This window comes from Phytophthora infestans, genomic scaffold, assembly GCF_000142945.1.
Source record: "Phytophthora infestans T30-4 supercont1.17 genomic scaffold, whole genome shotgun sequence".
NCBI classification, from domain to species: Eukaryota; Oomycota; class Peronosporomycetes; order Peronosporales; family Peronosporaceae; genus Phytophthora; species Phytophthora infestans.
In genome coordinates this window covers 879,672-900,893 of record NW_003303742.1, presented here as the reverse complement: position 1 = coordinate 900,893, position 21,222 = coordinate 879,672, and the positions used below count along the sequence as shown (strand labels likewise).

Sequence of the window (21,222 nt, the reverse complement as noted above, 5' to 3'; positions counted from 1 at the left end):
GTGCTGTGGCTGGATGCAGCCACACACGAGGCCAAGCGTGTGTCTGGTGCAATCGTCGTACATGTCCCTTGGTCATGAACGACCTGTCGAGTAGGGTGAACGGAATGTCTTACCCGCCGACAAAGCGGTTGCGGTACGTGATAATGGGCCGTGGAGCCATGGCCCAAGTGTCGTGCACGAGTTCACACAAAACTGACCAGGTGGCGGTCGAGGCAGCGCACGCAGTCGTAACTGGTGCCGCGCCGAGCATGTCACCGTGGTGATGGCTGCTTGCCTTACCATTGTTTGATATCGCATGAGTACTCGGTGGCAATGCCAGACGCCAACGCCGCAGTGGCATGGTGGTGAGATATGCCCCACCACTGTCGAGTACCATCAAGGTACATGGTGTATATGCCAACACTGGTATGGGTGCAAAGGATATGCGTCATACCTCCCAATGCGCTCTGGGCGTATACGCTTTGAGTCAGCGCACGTACCTTGCATCGGCACTGGCTGCTGTCAAGCGGCCGGTCGGGAGTTCCGGATAATAAACTTGCTGTGCATGACACACATGAAGTGCACGGATAAGTGCACGGAGCACTTATGGTAGCTGTGGTACGTGTCGTACACAGCGTACCTGGTGTACGGGTCCGTGGGCCTGTACACTGTGCTTGCACATGCGTCGTACATGATGCGAGCACTGTCCATGAATCAATTCAGGCGACAGCACAGCAGACGCTGTTGTCGCCTAAACATGGCAGCCTTGTGGTGGACGTGCTGCACCAAAGGTTAATACCGAAAGGTACATGGTGTCGATGGAAGACACCTGCTCCACGACTGAGTATCATCACGGTACACGGTGTCGCTGAAGGACACCTACGCGCCGTTTGGTATAACGACCAAGACGCGAAGAGAAGTGACATAAGCTCCGCCCGCAAGGATGGATCCTTGCTGGAGCCAAGGGCATGGACCGAGGTAAGCTGAGTGCTCCCTCTAGTGCCGGGGCAGGTGCTGCCCTTCTCGGTGTCGTCCCTCGCGGGAGACACTATGCTCCGGGTGCGCTCGCGAGGACTGTCGTGTCCTCAGGTTCGAACTGTGGATGAATGTCACACGTTCGGATGCTATTGCATCCTGTGCCAAAGCACTCTTCGCGCGCTAGCGCAGGGGCTTAGGAAGCTCTGAGTGTAGGCTTTGCGGCCAACACAGTTGTGAGCAAATTGATGCAAATTCCAGTGTGTTTTGAGCGCACAAGTCACTGTGGGTGTGACTGAGAGCCGCGACAGATTTGTAGCTGCTATGTGTGAGAATTCACATTTGGGCGTTTTAATTCTCTCACTTCTGATTGGAGAATCAGGTGTGATTGGAGGATTAGTTGATTCTCAGCTAAGTGGTGATGATGTAACGGGGTATAATTCAGTGTAACCCACGTCACATAAAGAGTGACCCGTCATTCTTGTGGACACCCGGGACACGGAACCAGGTGCTCTAGGAGTCAGTCAGGGCTTAACTACACAGCTCCACTATAGGTAATTTCTAGTTTGTAAAGAACCCAAGCCAAGCTTACTGATAAATATACCACTCTTACATCTACTCTTCAAAGCAGCAAGCCGTTCCCTCTGAGGCCGGGACAGGTGAACTAACATTCACTCGGGTAGCAAATACCCTGTAGCACTTTCTCTGTGCAAGGTGCTATGTTGTGGTACACGTGTGCTGAGTTCAGAACACCAAATTTTGGTGTTCTGATAAACAAGTTCTTGAACAGCAACCATTCATTTTCGATACATTGTACCACTTTTTATAGGCCAATCAGCTGGCGGTTCTATCTTGTCCCAGAATATGTTCCAGCACTTGGACCAGGCCCTTAGACACTTTCAGTGCGGCATCGGGCTTCGGCGTGAAGATTGCTAATGTGAACCAAAAGTATTTGTTGCGCTCTTTTCATTGGTATAACGTATTTGTTAAAATGGCCACACCATTTCTATTTATTTAAAATTTTGCAATGTGCTCATGTAGTTTTGACCCGACTGTATTTTTAATAGTGAAAAAGTTAATGCTGTTTATACAACCAGCTTTAAGGGTCGTCTTTCCATCACAACAGCCCGATATGGTGTCGGCTGAGCGCGTTTCGTCCGTCGGCGTCCGTGTTATCACGGCAAAAATGTTAATTTTAAAGCCACTGTATATTTTTTGGAACATGGTTGTCACTTAACTACTAAAAATATCTAACGACACCCTATGACCTTGACGACGGCCGTCTCAACTCACCCGCCCTGTCTTATGCCGTACTGTCTTATGCCGTACTGTCATAGGGCGACCTACTCCGCTTACAGCGGAGAGGCCACGGACCCCAAAAGGCCCTTATCCGATTCCCGCTGCAGCCAATGTCCTACGTCATTGGCCGCAGGTGTGTATACCACTGTCCACTGCTCGGTGGGACCACCTCCGGGCACTAGCTTGACTTGGACACCACGCTTATCATCCATGACCATATTAGCCAAGGCGTCAACCATCCGGTTGTATTCACGATAATGATGCTGTCATGTTACCACCGTCAACTGGTCGGCAGCCCGTTGACACTGGTAGTACACGCTCTGTAAATGTGCCGCCCTGGGTGGTTTCCGCCTTCTATGCTGCTAGATCAAGTGGCTGTCACGAATGACATGAAGGGGGGACCACCCCTCCCTAAGGCATGCCCTGAGACCCATCAGGAGGCCCATGGGCTCAGCTAGATTGTTGGTCGTACGATCAAAACCGTACGCCATGCTGCTTGTCCAGTTTACTGTCGTGTCGGTCCCATCAAGCCTCGTTCTCAGCACTACGGAGCCGCTTCCTCCTGGACCTGGGCTTCCACGCGACCCCCCCCCCCCCGTCAAAGAATAGTAGGTATTGTGCCTTTCCAAAGTTTTGGCCAAACTGACCTTTAAAGGCTGGTCCTAAGCAAGGGTGGGTAGGGCTAAAGATGGGATTTGAGGACGAACTGGGGTTGAATTGCTAAGCCAGGCCACTAAATAAAATGATATTTAATTAATAACACTGTTTGATTTTGCCGACTATGACCCAATAATACTTGATTGTGGAGGCCCTACGTAAGGGCTCCGATTTGGTCTAAAGGGTACCTTTTAACAAATTAAGGGCTGAATGACCAGTATTTGTCGGCCATTTACCCTTACGTAAGGTATTCACAACAGATTGATTCTAAATCAAATATGGGCTACTCATCAGACATACGCTGGCGAGGCATTGTCTTGTAGTATGTCTACAATATTGAGATCAGCGTAGCTGGTGTATTGGGCGTCTCGGTCAGAAGCCTTCGGAGATGGTACCATCTCTTCAAGACAACATGAAATGTCAACGACACCCCAAGGAATGAGCGGTCATCTAAATGGCCGATTGAAGTGCAACAATTTGTTCGCGAGTATGTAAAGCAACACCCCTGCTTCTACTTCCAAGAGCTGCGTGATGTATTAAAAGAGAAGTTTTCAACCCAATATTGCTGTTCCGATTCGACAATTTGTCGTGCTTTACGGTTCGATTTGGGGTTGACGCGAAAAGTGCTGACTAAAAGAGCTCGTGAAAGTATCCCAAAAGAGCGGCAAGGGTATGTGAACAGGCTATTGCCTTTCTACAGCGGGGCAGATCAAATCGTGTTTGTCGATGAAACTTCAAAGGATGGAAGGTAATGTACAATATCAATTTTGTGACTGCTACATCTTACCTTGTTAATTAGTTGTATGGCAATGCTATGGTCTAGGTCCTCCCTACGAAAACACGCGTGGTCCGCGCGCGGAGACCCAGCGATTGTGTCCATTCCATTTTCCCGCGGAAAGCGAATCTCAATTCTTGCTGCGTTCGAAGTTGAAGGATTTTTGGCGTGGGGTACAACCGAGGATACTTTCACCCGGCAGACGTTCCACGAGACTTTCAAGTTGAAAATTCTACCATTCCTCAATCCGTGGCCTTTACCAAGATCAATTGTCATTTTGGACAACGCCAAAATTCACATGGACGAAGAATTTTAAGAACTTATTCACGGTACTGGTGCACTGTTATTTTTTCTGCCGCCGTATTCACCTGACTTGAATCCTATAGAAGTCGGATTTTCACTTCTAAAACGATGGATCCAACGCCACGCAAATATGGCATTCCGTGAAAATCCTCTTGCGGTTCTCAAGGTCGCGCTGTACTTTTGCACTAGACAGTCTGAGGAAGTTGGGCAATATTTGTACGGCCACTGTGGGTACGATGGGAACAAACGCAGTATAAAAATCAGTGAGTTTTAAAAACATTCATGTATTTGTACTAAAAACATCATACTCTACCTCTACTACGCTCCTTAGAGTTGATCGCTAAGGTGATCGATATCATCCATGTCTTCTGCGGGAGCGGGAGTCTCAAAATCTACCGGGTCGCGGAACGGAGGGCGAAGGCTGTAGGCCGGTAAACCGAGACTTTCCTGGAGATTCCCAACATGAACTTGCACTTGGATCACTGCACCTTGACTTTTGATCCTGAGCATTCTGAAATTCATGTCAGCGGTTGCTTGAGTTGTATCTTGATTCGTCTCCATTTCCTGCGAAAGCTGATCAATGTTCCGAAGTTGTCGAAATGTTGTGTTATCAGGAGCTTGTAGTGGAGCGTCAGCTGGAAGTCGAGCTTGCATTGTTGCCATGTACAGCTGTGAGGCTGGCCCACTCAAAATATTGCGCTCGGCTAGCATAGCTGCTACACGGGAAGCTTGCTCTTGGATTCGATTCTCGGTTGCTCTACGAATAGTGTTGGCTCTTGGTTCTGGTGCTCTTGGAACATAAACAAAAATCATTAAAACAAAATCAGACTGACCGTGTAGGCGAAGGCGAGCTAATTCCCAAGATCTGGCGACGCGACTGGAGAAATTTTGCTCGTCCAACTCGGGAAATTCACGTTGTGGGGCGTGCTTGGTGGGCTTGAGATAGACGCTGAAGTCATCCTGCCAATCGTTTGGCAGACGACGAATGAATTCGGTTGCTATTTGAGCCTTGAATAGCCTAAAGCCACGGTCAATCTGAAAGAAGAAGTCGATGGGATCGGTCTTGTTTCGGCACGAAGTGAGAGGATCGCCGTTCTTGATAATAAGGCGGAAGGTAAGAATTGCTGGTAGTGGCAGCGACATTGCAAAACTAAAAGTGATCCTTTAAGCCAAAGGACGCCATGGCGTGGGAGAATACTCACGGTAGAGCTCGACAAAATTTAGGAGATCATGTCGAAACGGGATGGAATTTTGCCAAATGTCATAAGATGTGGACACAATCTGTTTCGGTTTTGTAAATCTATCTTAAAATTTGTATTAAAACCATGATCTGTATATTTGCAATAAAGTAGGAATTTAGCCAACCGAGAACGTTTATGCCCAGCGAATTATCCCATCTGCCATCCGCCGAACGCCGATTGGACAGAACCTCCACGTGGTGCAATTATTCCCGGAAATCCTATCCCGACTGATCCACATGAGACTCATCCCCGAAGGGATGTGGCGTGCCGACCTAAACACTTGGTTATGTCTCCGATCCGACGAAGGACTTGCACACGACACTTACCTCAAGCATCGAGCTCCCTACAGACATGGGAATTGAACCCACGCCACCTCTTAGCTGACGGGCTAATCAGGCGCATGCAAACCATGTTGGATTTGGACCGTGCGGCTGGAGCAGCTGCGGTTCAAGGCGGTAGAAAAGACCGGTTCGGCCGCCGACTATACGGACACACAGGAGTGGTGGCACGGGTGGCTGCCACAGGAAGATGGTTAACAGAGCAAATATCACTTCTACATTCTCACAGTATAACCTCTGTCTAACAGGTTATGGGTCCAATGGTTCATACTGTTGCCACGGACGAAGTCCAAGGCAAGCCGGAAGCAGAGCCTAGTCGCGAAAGGGCAGGCAGCCAGTACGGCGAAGATGATGAAGTCAAGAAGGCGGACGACGAAACGAAAGGGACGCAGGACAAGCTACTAGACCTACTCAAGGACCTCGCAGTGCGCATGGGACGCCTGGAGGAGTCGCAAGAGCGACAGGAAGAGAAAGAGCGCAAGGGTCGAGAGAGCAGCGTTTTCGGGTCGTCGCTGGGCCTGGGCAGAGCCATGGACAGGCAGGCCCTGGACCAGACGCCACCGCGGCGCACGTCGCCTGCCGTCTCGCCGGCCACGTACTTCGGGATGAAGCAACGTGAGTACCGAGATGCAGCAGCGAACGTCGAGATGGCTCAGGCGCCACAGCCGGCGCTGCCGCAGCACTATGTGCCGCCGCAAGCGTATCGAGCGCCACCGCCACCGTCGCCAGGACCGGGATTCGCTGGGGTACCGGACACCCGGCAGAGGAAGCTGGGGATCCGGCCGCTCGACGGGAAGGAGCTGTACCATGGGCTAGGGAGCGGTTTCCTGGCGTGGGGCAAGCGCTTTGTGCGCCAGATACAGTTCGCCGAGCGTGCTAGTGGGTTCCAGTGGACCGAGGACGTCAAGGTTGACATCCTCGGTCACCATCTTAGCGGAATGGCCGAGAGGTACTACAACCAGCAGGTTGAAGGCTGGTGGGAAGAACAGCCGACGCCCGAGCATGCGATGCAGCGGATGCTGCACACCTTCGCCACGAAGATCACACCCGCGCAGAGCATGAAGATGTTCACGGCACCGAAGAGCTCCAAGAGAAGCTGGACAGAGCACTACCTATACCTCGTGGCAGTTAGCGAGGCGTGCGGCGGTGCGGACAACCTGGTCCTAGACAACATCGTGCACTACGCGGATCCGAACATGCGAGTGTCGATGCTGTCCAGGCTGAACTTGGCACGCACGGACTACCTGCGCCAAGCGGAAGAGCTGGCGCACTTCGCCCAGTCGACGGAGATCGAGCTGCGAGGCAAGCAACTGGAGCGAGACGTGGTCAACGATGTGCACGAGGACGAGAAGGACGACCGCGAGTGCTACAAGTGTGGTAAATTTGGCCACTTGCGGGCGGCCTGTCCGAACAAGAAGAAGAGGTGGGGCGAAGGCACGGACGCTGACTTCGTGCTCACGGTCGAGGAGTCGGCCACAGAGACGGAGGACTGGATCCTGGACAGTGGATCCAGCCGTCATCTGGTGAATGATCCGGAGCTGCTGGAAGACGCGGAAGACTACGAAAGTCAATGCGTGGCAGCGGACAAAGGAGCGCTAAAAGTAACTAAGCGCGGGAGCGTAATGCTCGTAACCACGGCGATGGGGAAGATGACCAAAGTGCGGCTGCTGAACGTGCAGTACGCGGAAAACTTGGAAAGGAACATCATATCGTACGGGTTGTTGGAGGCGAAGGGGTACGGACTCGCGTACCGAGGGAAGCACCGCGTGGTAGCCGGCATCAACGGCGGGCCGGCGGTGTTTGACGTCGAGAAGACAAACAACGTTCTCACCGTGCGTGCAATGGAGTCTAGAGGCACGGGGCGGAAGGGCAACGTGTTGATGTCGGTGTTGGCGGAAGGTGAGGCGGATGTCGGCAGGGACGTGCAGACCGGGCCGCTCATGCATTTCCACCGTAGGTTAGGGCATCTGAACTACGACACGATCATTAAGATGGCCAAGGACCCGGCATCCGGGATTGCACTCACGGACGAGGTGAGGGCGAACTGCTTGGCTTGTGCCCAGGGCAAACAGACCAAGAAGAAGCAGTCGCGCAAGGACACCGGGGCTAACTCGCCCATTGACGTGATCGGAGGAGTCATCTGCTCCGACCTGAAGGGGCCGATGACTCCGAGAGATCGACTAGGGAACCGATACATGGTCAACTTTGTTGATCATCGCACCAACTACTGCAGGGTCTTCTTGGCGAAGACTAAGGACGTTGCGGCACAGAAGTTTAAGCATTTCATGGCGTACTTTGAGCGGCAGTTCAACTGCCGTATACACGTGTTGAGGACGGACGGTGGTGGGGAATACAAGACCCTGGATCTCTTCTGCAAGGATACCGGAATCAGGCGGCAGATTAGCGAGCCGCGAAACCAGGCTAGTAACGGCAAGGCGGAACGAATGCACCGCACCGTTATGAATATGGTGCGGAGCATGGTGTTCGCCTGTGGCCTTCCGCTTAGTTTCTGGGGGGATGCTGCGGAATATGCAGCCTATATCCTAAACAGGAGCCCGACGAAGGCTAACCCGGGATCGAAGTCGCCACTGCAGATGCTCACGAAGAACACACCGGATTTGAGTGACATCGTGGTTTTCGGGTCGCCCTGTACGGTGCACGTGGACGCAAAGAACAAGTCCCTGGGTGAAAGGGGCAAGGCGGGCATGATCGTGGGAAAGAACGACGAGATTAAAGGCTACCGGGTGTATCTCCCGAAGGATAAGGTAGTCGTAGTGACGCAGCATGTGAGCAACGTCGAGACGTTGTCAGACGTGCAGAACGAACAATTGAAGCGCGTGCATCTGGAGGACTCCGAGGAGTCGGAGGGCACGGGCGCTTTGGAGACAGACACTTCGAGGACAAAGACGAAGGAAAAGGCGAAGCGTCGCGGGAAGAAATCTCGCTGGACGCGGGATAGGCATCAGACGCGTTCGGCTACGCGGAAGCCCGCTGAGGCGGTGGCGAGTGGAGGCGCTGATGAGGATCGGGTGGAACAGACCGCGGACGTGGTGAACAGCGTGCGGGAGCCCGACCCGAAGAACTACCGGCAGGCAAAGAGGAGCAAGCTCTGGAGGAAATGGCTGGTTGCCATCGCGGAGGAGCTCAAAGCGCTGGAGGAGAACGGCGTGTGGGTCGTGGTGGTGCCACCGATCGGCAGCCACGTACTGCACACTAAGTGGGTATTCAAGACCAAGACTGATGCAGACGGAGCCATAGAAAGGTTCAAGGCCAGGCTCGTTGCGTGCGGCAACGAGCAGATCTTTGGCGTGGACTTCGGGCTCACGTTCGCGGCGGTCATGGAACTGAGCGCGGTGAAGGTCATCCTGGTTTTTGCTCGTCGCTGGGGCGTGCCGGCGAGGCACGGGGACATCCCCAACGCGTACGTGAAGGCCGACAAGGAGCAGCATCTCGAGATCTACCTGGAGATCCCGCAGGGAATGGTGATCGGAGATGAGGTGATGCGCAGGCTCGGAGTGAACGTCAAAGGTAAGCTGGCGCTGCGCTTGAGGAAGTCGTTGTACGGCCTACGCCAAGCAGGCAGGCTGTGGAGTCAACTCCTGCACGCGAAGCTGGAGGAGGCGGGGTTCACGCGGTGCGTGACGGACATGTGCCTATACTACAAGCGAGAGGACGGCGAGATGACGCTCGTGGGCGTGTACGTGGATGATCTCCTGGTCACCGCGTCCAAGCCGAGTCTGGTGGACGATTTCTTCTGCTCCATGAGCGTGTTGTCCGTGAAAGACTTGGGCGAGGTGAGGAAATTCTTGGGGATGCGCGTGGAGCTGGACAGCAGCGAGGGGTACTCGCTGGACCAGCAGGCGACGATCGAGGAGCTGCTGGAGCAGCATGGGCTGGCAAACGCGAACAGTGTGCGGGTTCCTGTTGGTGATGAGCACAACGAGGCGGAGGTAGACGAGCCGCAGTTGTTGACCAAGGTGGGTGCGCCGGGTGAGCCAACGATCCGCCGTTTCCAGTCGCTCGTGGGAAGTTTGCTTTGGATAGCACGGTGTACGAGACCCGACATTAGTTTCGCTGTGCATAAGGCCACGAGGAGGACACACCAGCCGACCACGAGTGACTGGAAGCTGGCCAAGAGGGTCGCAAGGTACTTGAAGGGGACGAAGAGCGTCAAGCTGATCATGCAGGCGCCGACGAGGAAGGACGACGTGATGGCTTTGGAGAGCTGGAGCGACGCAGACTTCGCCGCCGACAAGAGCGACAGGAAGTCGGTGACTGGAGGAGTCGTGACGATGGATGGGGCTGTGGTGCAGTGGATCTGCAAGAAGCAGACCGGCGTGTCGCTCTCCACGATGGAGGCCGAGTTCACGTCAGCGTCGCAGGTGGGGCGCGAGCTGCTGGGACTTCGGGAGCTGGTGCGTGAGCTGGGTTTCCGGGTAGTGGAGCCAGTGCCCATGAGAATGGACAACCAGGCGGCGATTAAGCAGCTAGAATCCGAGGAGAGCATGGCGAGTGCGAAGCACGTGGACATACGCGTGAAGTTCATCTGTGATTTTGCCAGGAAAGGGATAGTGAAGCCCGAGTACGTGGAGTCACGCCTGATGATGGCGGATCTTCTCACGAAGGCGTTACCGGCGCCGAGGATCGCGGAACTGCGGGAGATCTTCAAGCTGAAGTGACGAGTTCTGCCGAGAGTGCGACGACCGAGGAGGAGTGTTGGATTTGGACCGTGCGGCTGGAGCAGCTGCGGTTCAAGGCGGTAGAAAAGACCGGTTCGGCCGCCGACTATACGGACACACAGGAGTGGTGGCACGGGTGGCTGCCACAGGAAGATGGTTAACAGAGCAAATATCACTTCTACATTCTCACAGTATAACCTCTGTCTAACAAACCAGTTGCCCAGAATGCATACTGATATTTTTAAAAAATTCTGTAAAACCTGGCCAAATATGTCTTTGATTGGCATCGTCTTTTTTTCGTCAAAGGGTTAGGCTAAATTTTAGTCGGAAGCACCCGATCAGAATCTGATTCAGACAGGAGATCTTCCGTAAGGGCCATCCTCCTACGTAGGACCATAAAACTGAGGGCGTTTTGGCAGACAGGCACAATGCCTTCAGGGTCCAGTCGTGGTCAGTTCACGCGACAGCGCGGTCGGGAATCTTGAGTACTAGTCGCGTTATACTAGCAGCCCGGTCGTACAGTATCGTTGGCGACTTCTGATGGAGGTGGATATCTACTGTGTTATAGCCTTGCATTAGCCTGGATCACAAGGAGGCGGAGTGATGTGCCTCGGATACATTGTTGAGAGGATCGAAATGGGCCACCCGCCATCTCCAGACTTCATGAAAATATAAGGCCACCCCAACTCTCCAACAACTTTCCGCCACTTCCGTTAGCACCGGGATGAACTCACCCAGAGCCGCCGTCGTCAGCTCTGGGTACAGGGGCATCACAGTCTGCCAGATGCCAACTGGTAGTTTGGTAGGATGAGGCTAAAAATAGCTGGCACAAGCATAGACGACGATAAACCATCCCATTGCCAGCGCCGACGTAGGACGTTCCGAAGTCGCGCTGCTGCTGGACAGGTCCAGAAGACATGATATATGTCAACCCCGCGCTCACTGACGCATTTACGATGAGCGAAGCCCGGAAACCCTTTGGTCGGGTCGTACAGTGAGCAAGCATAGGTCTTGACATTGTAAGGAAGCTGTTCGCCCCATGGGCCGAGCTCCACAATCCGGCGAAGTCGATGCCATTTCAGCTGTGCCAACCCTGAACCAGCATGGATGCTGGCTGTATCCCAGTAGCGTTGGCGCCGAGCTGCGCTGGAAAGGCCCTTGGACTTGGATCGTGCAGCTATGGCGGTCCTGTAGTGGTGGCGGGACCTCTGCCAATGACGTTTGTGCTGACGAATACATACTAGGCGGCAGATCTGAGGGTGCAGGGTTATCCCGGATACTGAAACCTTCGGATCCATGATCGAGGCCACTGTCCTGGCAGGTTGACCCCCACTGTGCATCGGTCCCAAGTGCCCATTCCTGACGTGATCCATGCCGAAGGCGCGGTAGCAAAATCCCTCTCCACCGTGAACGGGTGATCTTTCGGTGCCGCCCGAAAACGCACCTCCGCACTGTGTGCATCCACCCCCAATATATATAGTTGACCACGCGCGCTTGGCGTCCATCAAGGTCTTAGGCAAATAAGCGTGCATTCCAGCCACCCAGCCACTATAAAGCCGAATACAGGTATATTTGCTTTTTTTTACGACTCTCAGCTTAGTTCGATACGCGCATTTGAGACTGCGTCAAACAAAATGATACTTTACGACCATTAAAAAAAAATTTGTGCACTGAAGCTAATCAAAAACCTGATTGAAAAGTTTAGCAGCTTAAATCTTAAGTTGTACGATGAGTCGCATAATTCTTGCTTATGTTGCACAATGTCAACGCGGCTCGTGGCCAACAGAGTCTGTTACAGACCCTGCCAACCAGTTGACCTTTGCAGTCAATCTCGGACGAGCAGTAGCATGAACGAACGCAAGCGCAAGGTAGACATCGGCGACCTGGACATCAAGAAGAAAAAGCGCAAGAGCCGGTTCTCGGACGCTCCTCCTGCCGCTTCCTCTTCCGATGCCGGAGTGAACCCGTTGACAGGAGCTCCTTTCTCGGCGCGATACCAGACGCTACTTGCCCAGCGTCAGAAGCTGCCAGTTCACCAGTTCCTCGACCAGATTCAGGACGCTGTCAAGGCGCATCAGGTCATTGTCGTAGAGGGCGAGACGGGTAGTGGCAAGACCACGCAAATCCCGCAATTCCTAACGTTGCTTAACGCCTCCAGCGGCAAGATGGTGGCCTGTACGCAGCCACGTCGAGTGGCCGCCATGAGCATCGCCAAGCGTGTGGCCGAGGAAATGGACGTGCAACTCGGACAGGAAGTAGGTTACACTATCCGATTCGAGGACGTTACGAGCCAACGCACCAAGTTGCGCTTCCTCACGGACGGTATGCTGCTGCAACACGCCATGAGTGATCCGCTGCTGTCCAACTACTCGACCATCTTGCTGGATGAGGCACACGAACGCACTTTGAGTACAGATATCCTGTTCGGTTTACTCAAAGAGGTGCTACCCAAGCGTCCAGACCTCAAGGTCGTTGTCATGAGTGCGACGCTGGATGCTGTCAAGTTCCAGAAGTACTTCGAAGGCGCACCACTCATTGCGATCCCTGGACGTACCTTCCCCGTGGAGATTTTCTACACACCGGAGCCGGAACGCGACTACCTGGAGGCTGCTGTGCGTACGGCCGTGCAGATCCACATCTGCGAGGAAGAAGGAGACGTACTGCTCTTCTTAACTGGCCAGGAGGAGATTGAGAACGCGTGTCGTCAAATTCGTGCGGAAGCTGACGCGTTGGACTCGTCCAAGTACGGCCCACTTGATGTGTATCCGCTGTACTCGTCACTCACCCCGCAACAACAGCAACTTATTTTCAAAGACGCCCCGCCGCCGCGCTTCCCGGGAGGTCCTAAGGGCCGCAAAATTGTCGTGTCTACCAATGTGGCAGAAACCTCATTGACCATCGACGGTATTGTGTACGTTGTGGACCCGGGTTTCTCCAAGCAGAAGGTGTACAACCCGCGTATTCGTGTCGAGTCGCTGTTGGTGTCGCCTATTTCTCGCGCTTCGGCTAAACAGCGTTCTGGTCGTGCTGGTCGTACGCGTCCGGGTAAATGCTTCCGTCTCTACACTGAGCAGTCGTTCATGCGCGACCTGGAGGAGCAGACTTACCCCGAGATTCTGTGTTCTGAAATGAGTGGCGTCGTCCTGACACTGAAGCAGCTGGGTATTGACGATCTGGTGCACTTTGACTTCATGGACCCACCTGCTCCTGAGACTTTGATGCGTGCGTTGGAGATGCTGAACTATCTCGGTGCATTGGACGACGAAGGTGAGCTTACGGAACTCGGTCGTCAAATGGCTATGCTCCCGGTACTGCCGCAGTTGGCAAAGATGTTGATCTCATCGGCGAAGTATCAGGTGCCACAAGAGGTGGCTACTATCGTAGCTATGCTGTCTGTGCAAGAACCTTTTGTCCGTCCGAAGAACGACGCCAAGGCTGCCAACGAGGCCAAGGCGACCTTCGCACATGTGGATGGTGACCATCTCACTCTGCTGAATGTGTTCCACGCGTACAAGTTGAACAACGGTGATGTGAACTGGTGCTTCCAGAACTACCTGAACAACCGGTCGCTGCAAAGCGCGTCGAACGTGCGTGACCAGCTGATCCGCAACATGAAGCGACTGGAGATGCCGACGCAGTCGACGCTGGACATCCACTCGCCTCAGTACTACCCCAACATCATCAAGGCGCTGGTGTCCGGATTCTTCATGCAGGTTGGCCACAAGGCTGCTGGTGGCCACTACGTGACGGTGAAAGACAACCAGGTCGTGCATCTACACCCTTCGTGCGTGCTGGACAACAAGCCCGATTGGGTTGTCTACAACGAGTTCGTGCTCACCAGCCGCAGTTACATTCGTCTGAACACTCGCATTATGGGCGAATGGCTCGTGGACATCGCACCTCACTACTTTGACCTGGCCAACTTCCCTCCTGGTGAAGCCAAGCGAGAGCTTGAGACGTTGTACCGCCGCATGAATGCGCGGAACAACTCCAAGAGCCTTAGGTAATTTTGCATTCATTATACGATAGATGAACTGGTCTCCCCACATGTTTGCTCAGTTTCTATTGCCCTGCATTGGTTTAGTGTCCACACAGCGGCTACCGAATCGGGCGTGGCGTCCTAATCTTGTGTCTCAGCAGCTTTTTGGTGCCACGACCAAAGCCACTACGCTTCTGCGACGGCTCTCGACGCGCCGTCTTCCTGTCAGTTGGCGCTAAATGTTGTTGTCCTAATGATGGCGACCTTGTGGACGTATCTTCGCGTAGCTCTTTGATTGTGCTGTTACTACGTTTAGAGTTTTCGATGCTCATGGCGAGTGTGAGATCGTGCTTGGTTACGAGGCTGGTCACAAGTCCCTGCTCGCCTGCTCTGCCTGTACGGCCAGCGCGATGCACGTAGTCGACCGCAGACTTCGGAAAGTCAAACATTACCACATGCTTCACTGCCTCTACATCGAGACCACGAGCTGCCAGATCCGTACACACCAAGATGTTCACGTTAGAATCTTCAGTAAATGCGTGGATAGCGTCGTGGCGTCTAGCCGGTGGCATGTCGCCGTGGAGACACACAGCGTCCTGGAAACCGTGTTCACGCAGCATGTGCTCTGTGGAGCGCACGCTTGCCGAGTTGCGACAGAAAATCATAGTCTTTGCCGCTCGACGCCGGTGCAGATGCAACGCCTCACGCAGCGCCGAGTGCTTGGACTCTGGGTTTACCCGCACAAACTCTTCTCGGATGGAGGCCGGCGTCTTGTGGATCTTGTCGTCGCTCACAACACGCAGTTCACCGAACTTTTTCTTCAGAATCTGGTCTATCGGCGAGCGGATTGTAGCTGCCGCCAAGATCATCTGCAGTGATTGGTTGCGCTTAGCCGCGCTGGCCTGAATCGTCCCCAGCACTGCATCCAGCTCCTTGCGGAAGCCCATTTTAGCATCAAAAAGCGTGTCTGCCTCGTCCACCACCACTGTATCAATACAGGAGACGAAGAAGTCTCCCTTGCTGATGCACTTGGCCACACGGCCAGGAGTGCCGATGATAAGGTCGAGTCGACGTGAAGTATTCTTTTGTTGGATGCTCTTGCGCTCTCCGCTCGTGATGGTGCAGGACGCAAACTTGGCTGAGTGCGATAGTTGTTTAGCAACCGACGCCACCTGTAGTGCCAGCTCCCGACTGGGTAGCAGGACCAGAGCACTGGGACGGCCCAGCACTACTTCGGTGGGTCCCTTGGTTTCGCGCTCCAGCTTCTTGGCCGCCTCCTTGCGTAGTATCTGCTCTATTACGGGGACTAAATAGGCCAACGTCTTGCCTGTTCCTGTCTGAGCTGCGCACAGGATGTCGTGGCGCGCCAAGATAGCTGGGATGCTCTTCTGTTGAATACCTGTGGGTGTTGTGATCTTCATCTCCTTCAGACCCGACACGGTGCGCGCGTCCACGCCCAAGTCTTGGAAGCTCGCTGCTGCAAAAAGTCGACGTGGTGCTGAAGAGAACGACAGCGCCGGTGGACGCGTGGCCAGGCGGCCGCGCTGGAAGAGCGATGCCGACGCGAGGCGCATGCTGCACACTTCGAGTGGTGGTAGACGACGCGGGACAGGACTACTGTATCATACCGGTAGTCACTATGTGGGCCACCCACGGGTTCGTTACTAATTTCAAGTTTTCGACCCGCGTATCAAAAGTGGGCAAAATGTTGAAGTTGACCTTGACTCACTTGCACTTACACTTGACATTAGAAATCGTGACATTGATACAAAATATGAAGCATTACAAAGGTGTCACGTTGCTCCCGGCACTACTCGATGTTCGACTTGAAGCGAAGGACTGACTACAGCCCCAAACGACGATCTTTTGTGGCTTTCGATGGACGTTGGGAGCTACGAGCACTCGACTAAACCTCGACGAGCTGACGCTGTGGTTAAGTGGCCGCCACTGCGCCGCGCACAGACACCAGTGTACGATTATGGCAGCGCTGGATTCTGCTGGACTCCATGACAGGCTGCCATCGAAGAACAACCACGTGGTCCGACAACATGAGCGTGACTCGTGTGATGTGGTTGCTTTCTGAGGTATCCCTTGGATACTATCCAATGGCCATGCCGGAAGTTGTGGAGCCGTAGTCCAGCCGCTTGTTGACATCTACTAATGCCCACATCTTAATACATGCAGTAGCAACGATGCTGTTGATGAACTTGTTGACCAACGCCATCATCGAGTTCACGAGCCAAGAAGACAATTATAGCCTGCGCGAGTCGCAGGCTACGTTGCTTGGACAGGCTCGTACTGTAACCGCTCACAATTTGTGACTCACAATGCGACGGCACTGTACGTCCGCTACAATTCCTCGCGCCAACAACACACGGAGCGCTCCTACTGGCGCGTTCCAGCGAAGTGGTCAAAAATTAACGGTAATCAACTCACTACCGACAGCAAGCTCAATGCATGAATAACGCCACCAGCAAAGTCAAATTTCATATGCCAATTGCATCGCTGATTCCAGTACGCTCACTGCCAAACAGACAAGATCGCTTCGATTGAGGTCAACAAGCCGGAAGCATTCAGACACGAAATTGCCTTGTCGTGGTCCACCTCGACAAACGGGTGGGTTTGGCCGATCTACAAACTTCAAGTCAAAACGTTCTGACCCGCGAAACCCGGCCTCTCCCTCGCCTCGTCTCTCCGCTTTATCGCAATCGACAAGCTTCGACCTCGCAACCAGCTCCTCGTTGTGCTCTCCCCCGCTTCCTCTACCCCCGAGCCGAGCTCCGCATTTCCCCTCTCTACTCGACACTGTCGAGTCCCTAACAAGTCGCAGCAGCGATGTACTCGTCCTACTGGAAGCCCAACGATGGGCGCGAGTCCAATGTGCTGACGGACCACGAAGCGCTGCACCGTGATGAGGCCACGCATAAGGCCATGCAGTCCGACGAGACGACGTTGCGTCCTCTGGATCTGGAGACTATCATGAGCTCTAAAGCCGCCGTCAAGTTCTGGTATCTTCACCGCCCTAAAACCATGGCTTACGTCCACAAGAATGCCACCAAGATCCAGAGTCTGGGCCGCGCCTTCGCCGTGCGCAGGTTGCGCGAGAAGCACGGCGCAGAGTACGTGGCCGAATTGGCGAGACAGGACCAGGCGCGTCGTGACGCTGACGCGCTCAAGGACCTCTCGGATGAGGAGCGCGCGGCCAAGGAGCTAAACGACGCCGCGTACGACGCGCGCGTGGAGGAATCTCGTCGCCTGCGTCGCGAGCAGATTGAGGCCGAACACCGTGCCGAGGAGGAGCTGCGCATGAAAATGGCGGCTGAGGCCTCGGAGCGTCGACGTCTCGAGGAAGAGCGCAAGGCCGCGGCTCTGGCAGCCCAGGAGGAGGCCGAGCGTCTCGCTGAGGAGGAGCGTATTCGCAAGGAGGCGGAGTCCGAAGAGGAGCGTCGTCGTCAGGAGGAAGAGACCGCGCGTCTCGAGGAACTTCGGCTGATCGGGGAGGAGGAGCGTCGTGCTGCTGAAGAGGCCGAGGCTGCGCGTAAGGCGGAAGAGGAGCGTTTTGCCGCGGAGGAGGCCGCGCGACTGGCTGAACTGGAGGCGATCCGCGCCGAGGAGGAGCGTCTCGCTGCTGAAAGAGGCTGCGCGTCTCGAAGCCGAGGAAGCTGTGCGTCGTGAAGAAGAAGAACGTCTCGCGGAGGAGAAGCGTCTTCGTGAAGAGGAGGAGGAGCGTCTGCGTATTGAAGAAGAAGAGCGTCTTGCTGAGGAAGAGCGTATTCGTAAAGAGGAGGAGGAAGCTGTCTTCTTGGCGATTCACGTGCGCGAGGAAGAGGAACGTATCGCTCGTGAAGAAGAGGAGGCGCGTATCCGTGAGGAAGAGGAGCGTCGTGCGCGCGAAGAGGGCGAAGAGCGCGAGCGCAAGCTGGCCGAGGCAGCTCTTGCTGCGAAGCGCGCAGAGGAGGAGGCCGAGCGTCTTCGGTTGGAGCGCATCCAGCAGGAGAAGAACGAGAAGTACGAACAGTCTCTGTCTAAGGACGTGCCTGTGCTTGTTCGTAAGCGAGGACCGGGCCGCGTCGTCAGCTACGACAAGGAACGTGAGACGTACGCTGTTAAGATGGAAAACTCTATGGGCGGCATGCAGATCACCGTCCCTAGCGACGACGTCAACCTTGATGACGACCGTATCTTGTCGCCACGTACCAAGGTGGACACGCCGTTCGGTACGGGTGAGGTTGTGGGTCTAGACCCGCACGTTGGATGCTACGCTATCAACACGGAGGTGAACGCACCAGACGACGATCAGTTTTTGGCTTTCGTTCAGATCAACGACGTGACTGTGCACGTGGAGGAAGAGGAGGAGCGCGCTATTGTGGAAGACGCGTCGTTGCCAAGTACGTGATCTGATTACAGATTTTCTTTGAAGATGGTGACTCATTTTACTGATTCTGTTTTTTTTTTTGTATTTACAGTCCCCGATGAGATCGGTTTGGTGTCGGCTCGCATCGTTGACAGCCGTATCGTGAACCGTACGGGCAAGAAGTTCATTCAATACAAGCTGGAGATTCGCACGAACAACTACGGCACGGTGTTCTGCTGGAAACGTTACAGCACCTTCCGGTACGTGAACGTCACCCAACGATTCGAGCGTGTAAGAGAGTTTAACAAACAATATTGTGCTTGTTGTGGCACAGTTCGTTGTGTGACCGCCTCATGAAGGAGAACGGCATGAAGCGTCGTGACATTCCGGAGCTGCCGCACCGTCACGTCGTGGGCAACTTTTCGCAGAAGACGATCGGTGAGCGTGCCGAGAAGCTGAACTTGTTCCTGAACGCCGCCGTGAGGGCCGAGCACTTGCAGTGGGGTATTCGTGTGGACGACCAGATCGCCGTCTACAAGCGCCGTAACAAACGTGTATCGCAACCGAGCAGTCAACCTGGCAGCCGCGGCAGCCGTAACATTTTCTCGCGACGACGGTAATTGTAGGTAAAAATTTCCCGGCCCCGTGTAGCCACGGGAACTGAATAGTCCCGTCAAGCTTCCTGCATGCAAAGTGCAGAGGTGAACCAGCGTGTTTTCAGTAGGAGAAAGCATCAGAGCAGTCGAGTTGGCAGTCAGTTATAGTTCGTCAGCCCTCACATGTGACCGACGCTCGAACGAAGAGCGGAGGTGGAGTCGGCTACTCCCTGGAAATTGGATTTTTATCTTTTGACATGTGACTAGTACAACTACGTAGAATTTCCTAACTTGTTCAGCAACTGGAGATTTTTTTTTCTTGAACGGCGTGTTAATTGTTTCTGGCTTAGACGTTTTGAATTGAGATGCATTTTTTCGCATTCTCACGAGCAGGTTTGGCAACTCAGAGAGACTTGTCCATTGCTTATCAGGCAACGCGGATGGGTGCAGCCGCTTCATTGGACTGGTGAAGTTCGCCCTGGAGTTGGCGCCACTTGTCCAGTTGCAGCTTGCGGTATTGCTTGACTTCGGTGCTTTTGTACTCGTACCGCTGGAATGGGTTGTGGCAGTCACCGGCGCAACCTTCGCACACGTCTGAGTGGCACGGAACACCGTTGCGTGCGCACTCACAGTCCGAGCCGACACTCGCGCAGTTCTTCTTCTCACGTGCCACCTTCTTGGCTGCTGCCATAAGCTCCGTCTTGCCCGTTCCAGCAAGCGGTACGCTGTGCTCCTGCAAGAACGCGCGTAACTTCTTGACATTCATCTTGGCCACTTTTTTGACCAGATCGCCACACGAACAGCCACAGGCGCCGTCGCGCGAGTCGCGGATCTTAGCGAACTCATCGAGCTGCTCGATAGACACACAGCCGAAATCTGGCGTGGTGAGCGCTGCATTGGCCACCTGCAGTTCCTCAGCAGGCTCAATACTGGAGGCGGAGCCGGTGGAGTATTTCCGCCACGATTTTCTCAGCTCCGGAGACGACGACATCTGAGTCTCAATTGCTCCGTCCTCCTGAGACTGTTTCTCCAGCGTGAAGACCTGTTTGCGTTCGTCTTCGCTCAATCTCGAGAACAACGGGTTGTCCACGCCCCGACGATAGTCAAACTGGCGGGTTTCACCCACACGGACGTCGCGGCGCTTGGACTTGGACAGTTTCTTGGCTCGCTCTTGCAGCTCCTGCTCTCGCAGTTGCTCCACCTCTAGCACACTGCCGAGCTCGATGTCTGCGAGCTTGTTACCTAGACCAAGGGCCCATGTCCCGTCGTACGGCACGGCACCACCGCCGCCAGGGAAGCGCGCGAACTCTCGCGCCTGGACGCCACCCCACATGATATGCTTTTTGGCACCTAATGAGGCCGAGCGGTTCTTGCGCTGTTGCGGGGCACTCGTAGAGGGCACATGCATGCTATTACTGCGTGCTTTGCGCTTCTTCTTGTGCTTTTTGCTCTTCTTTTGCGGCTTGGGCGCTGCTGCTGCGGACTCGGCAGGGATCTCCACGACCTGCACGGGCTCTGTGACGAGGCGCACGCTCTTCGGCGGCGAAGTGGCCACGGACGCAGCAGCAGCGTCAGGTATACCAACGCAGTGTATATCATTCGAGTGTATATGTGTCGTCTCGATTGATCGAGCTGAAGACTGCAGACACGAGGGGCGATGACTCGGCCAGCTCTTGCGCTGGCAGTCACGGTCGCAGAAGTAGACGCATCGGCACCCACCGCAGCGGTTCTTGGCATCGGCTTTGCCGCAAGTCAGGCAGGTCTTGTCAGGGGGTGTAGAAGCAGTCATAGCGGCGGTGAGGTGTTGGTGTAGGTTAGGGATCCTTCCGCGTGTGCGCGTTGTTGCTCAGATTGGGAAGTGACGCAATAATCCATCCGCCTCTTCGATCAGTGACTCGAATAGAGGACTGTGTTAACAGTTGTAAACTGTGTTGTGTGTTGAGCACGCCCATGCTTCAACCAACTCGGCAGCAACAGGCACCTATTAATAGTCGAAGCGTCCGCTACTTGAACGCCTTCATTGTGCACACACATGAGCGCTATAAAT

The 21,222-nt window shown here is 54.3% G+C and overlaps 7 protein-coding genes across 7 annotated transcripts; 2 read left to right on the top strand and 5 right to left on the bottom strand.

The window, feature by feature from the left end:
- Positions 1-4,315: 4,315 nt before the first annotated feature.
- Positions 4,316-5,131, bottom strand: PITG_09945 (uncharacterized protein; the record flags this gene model as incomplete). The annotated part of the gene is made up of 2 exons (XM_002902445.1): positions 4,316-4,470; positions 4,822-5,131. 2 exons carry the CDS (start codon positions 5,129-5,131, stop codon positions 4,316-4,318), a joined length of 465 nt encoding a protein of 154 aa, XP_002902491.1.
- Positions 5,132-9,225: 4,094 nt separating this feature from the next.
- PITG_22902 (uncharacterized protein) lies at positions 9,226-10,074 on the bottom strand (the record flags this gene model as incomplete). Its single annotated transcript, XM_002902444.1, has 1 exon — positions 9,226-10,074. The coding sequence occupies one exon, from the start codon at positions 10,072-10,074 to the stop codon at positions 9,226-9,228; it is 849 nt and encodes a 282-aa protein (XP_002902490.1).
- Positions 10,075-10,554: 480 nt separating this feature from the next.
- Positions 10,555-11,778, bottom strand: PITG_09944 (uncharacterized protein; the record flags this gene model as incomplete). Its single annotated transcript, XM_002902443.1, has 2 exons — positions 10,555-10,559; positions 11,190-11,778. 2 exons carry the CDS (start codon positions 11,776-11,778, stop codon positions 10,555-10,557), a joined length of 594 nt encoding a protein of 197 aa, XP_002902489.1.
- Positions 11,779-12,093: 315 nt separating this feature from the next.
- Positions 12,094-14,286, top strand: PITG_09943 (pre-mRNA-splicing factor ATP-dependent RNA helicase PRP43; the record flags this gene model as incomplete). The annotated part of the gene is made up of 1 exon (XM_002902442.1): positions 12,094-14,286. The coding sequence occupies one exon, from the start codon at positions 12,094-12,096 to the stop codon at positions 14,251-14,253; it is 2,160 nt and encodes a 719-aa protein (XP_002902488.1).
- Positions 14,287-14,344: 58 nt separating this feature from the next.
- Positions 14,345-15,799, bottom strand: PITG_09942 (DEAD/DEAH box RNA helicase, putative; the record flags this gene model as incomplete). Its single annotated transcript, XM_002902441.1, has 2 exons — positions 14,345-14,447; positions 14,490-15,799. 2 exons carry the CDS (start codon positions 15,797-15,799, stop codon positions 14,345-14,347), a joined length of 1,413 nt encoding a protein of 470 aa, XP_002902487.1.
- Positions 15,800-16,951: 1,152 nt separating this feature from the next.
- PITG_09941 (myosin-like protein) lies at positions 16,952-19,303 on the top strand (the record flags this gene model as incomplete). The annotated part of the gene is made up of 5 exons (XM_002902440.1): positions 16,952-17,844; positions 17,906-18,613; positions 18,692-18,839; positions 18,914-19,195; positions 19,279-19,303. The coding sequence occupies 5 exons, from the start codon at positions 17,061-17,063 to the stop codon at positions 19,301-19,303; spliced, it is 1,947 nt and encodes a 648-aa protein (XP_002902486.1).
- PITG_09940 (uncharacterized protein) lies at positions 18,927-21,017 on the bottom strand (the record flags this gene model as incomplete). The annotated part of the gene is made up of 1 exon (XM_002902439.1): positions 18,927-21,017. One exon carries the CDS (start codon positions 20,962-20,964, stop codon positions 19,603-19,605), a length of 1,362 nt encoding a protein of 453 aa, XP_002902485.1.
- Between the last annotated feature and the right edge of the window lie 205 nt (positions 21,018-21,222).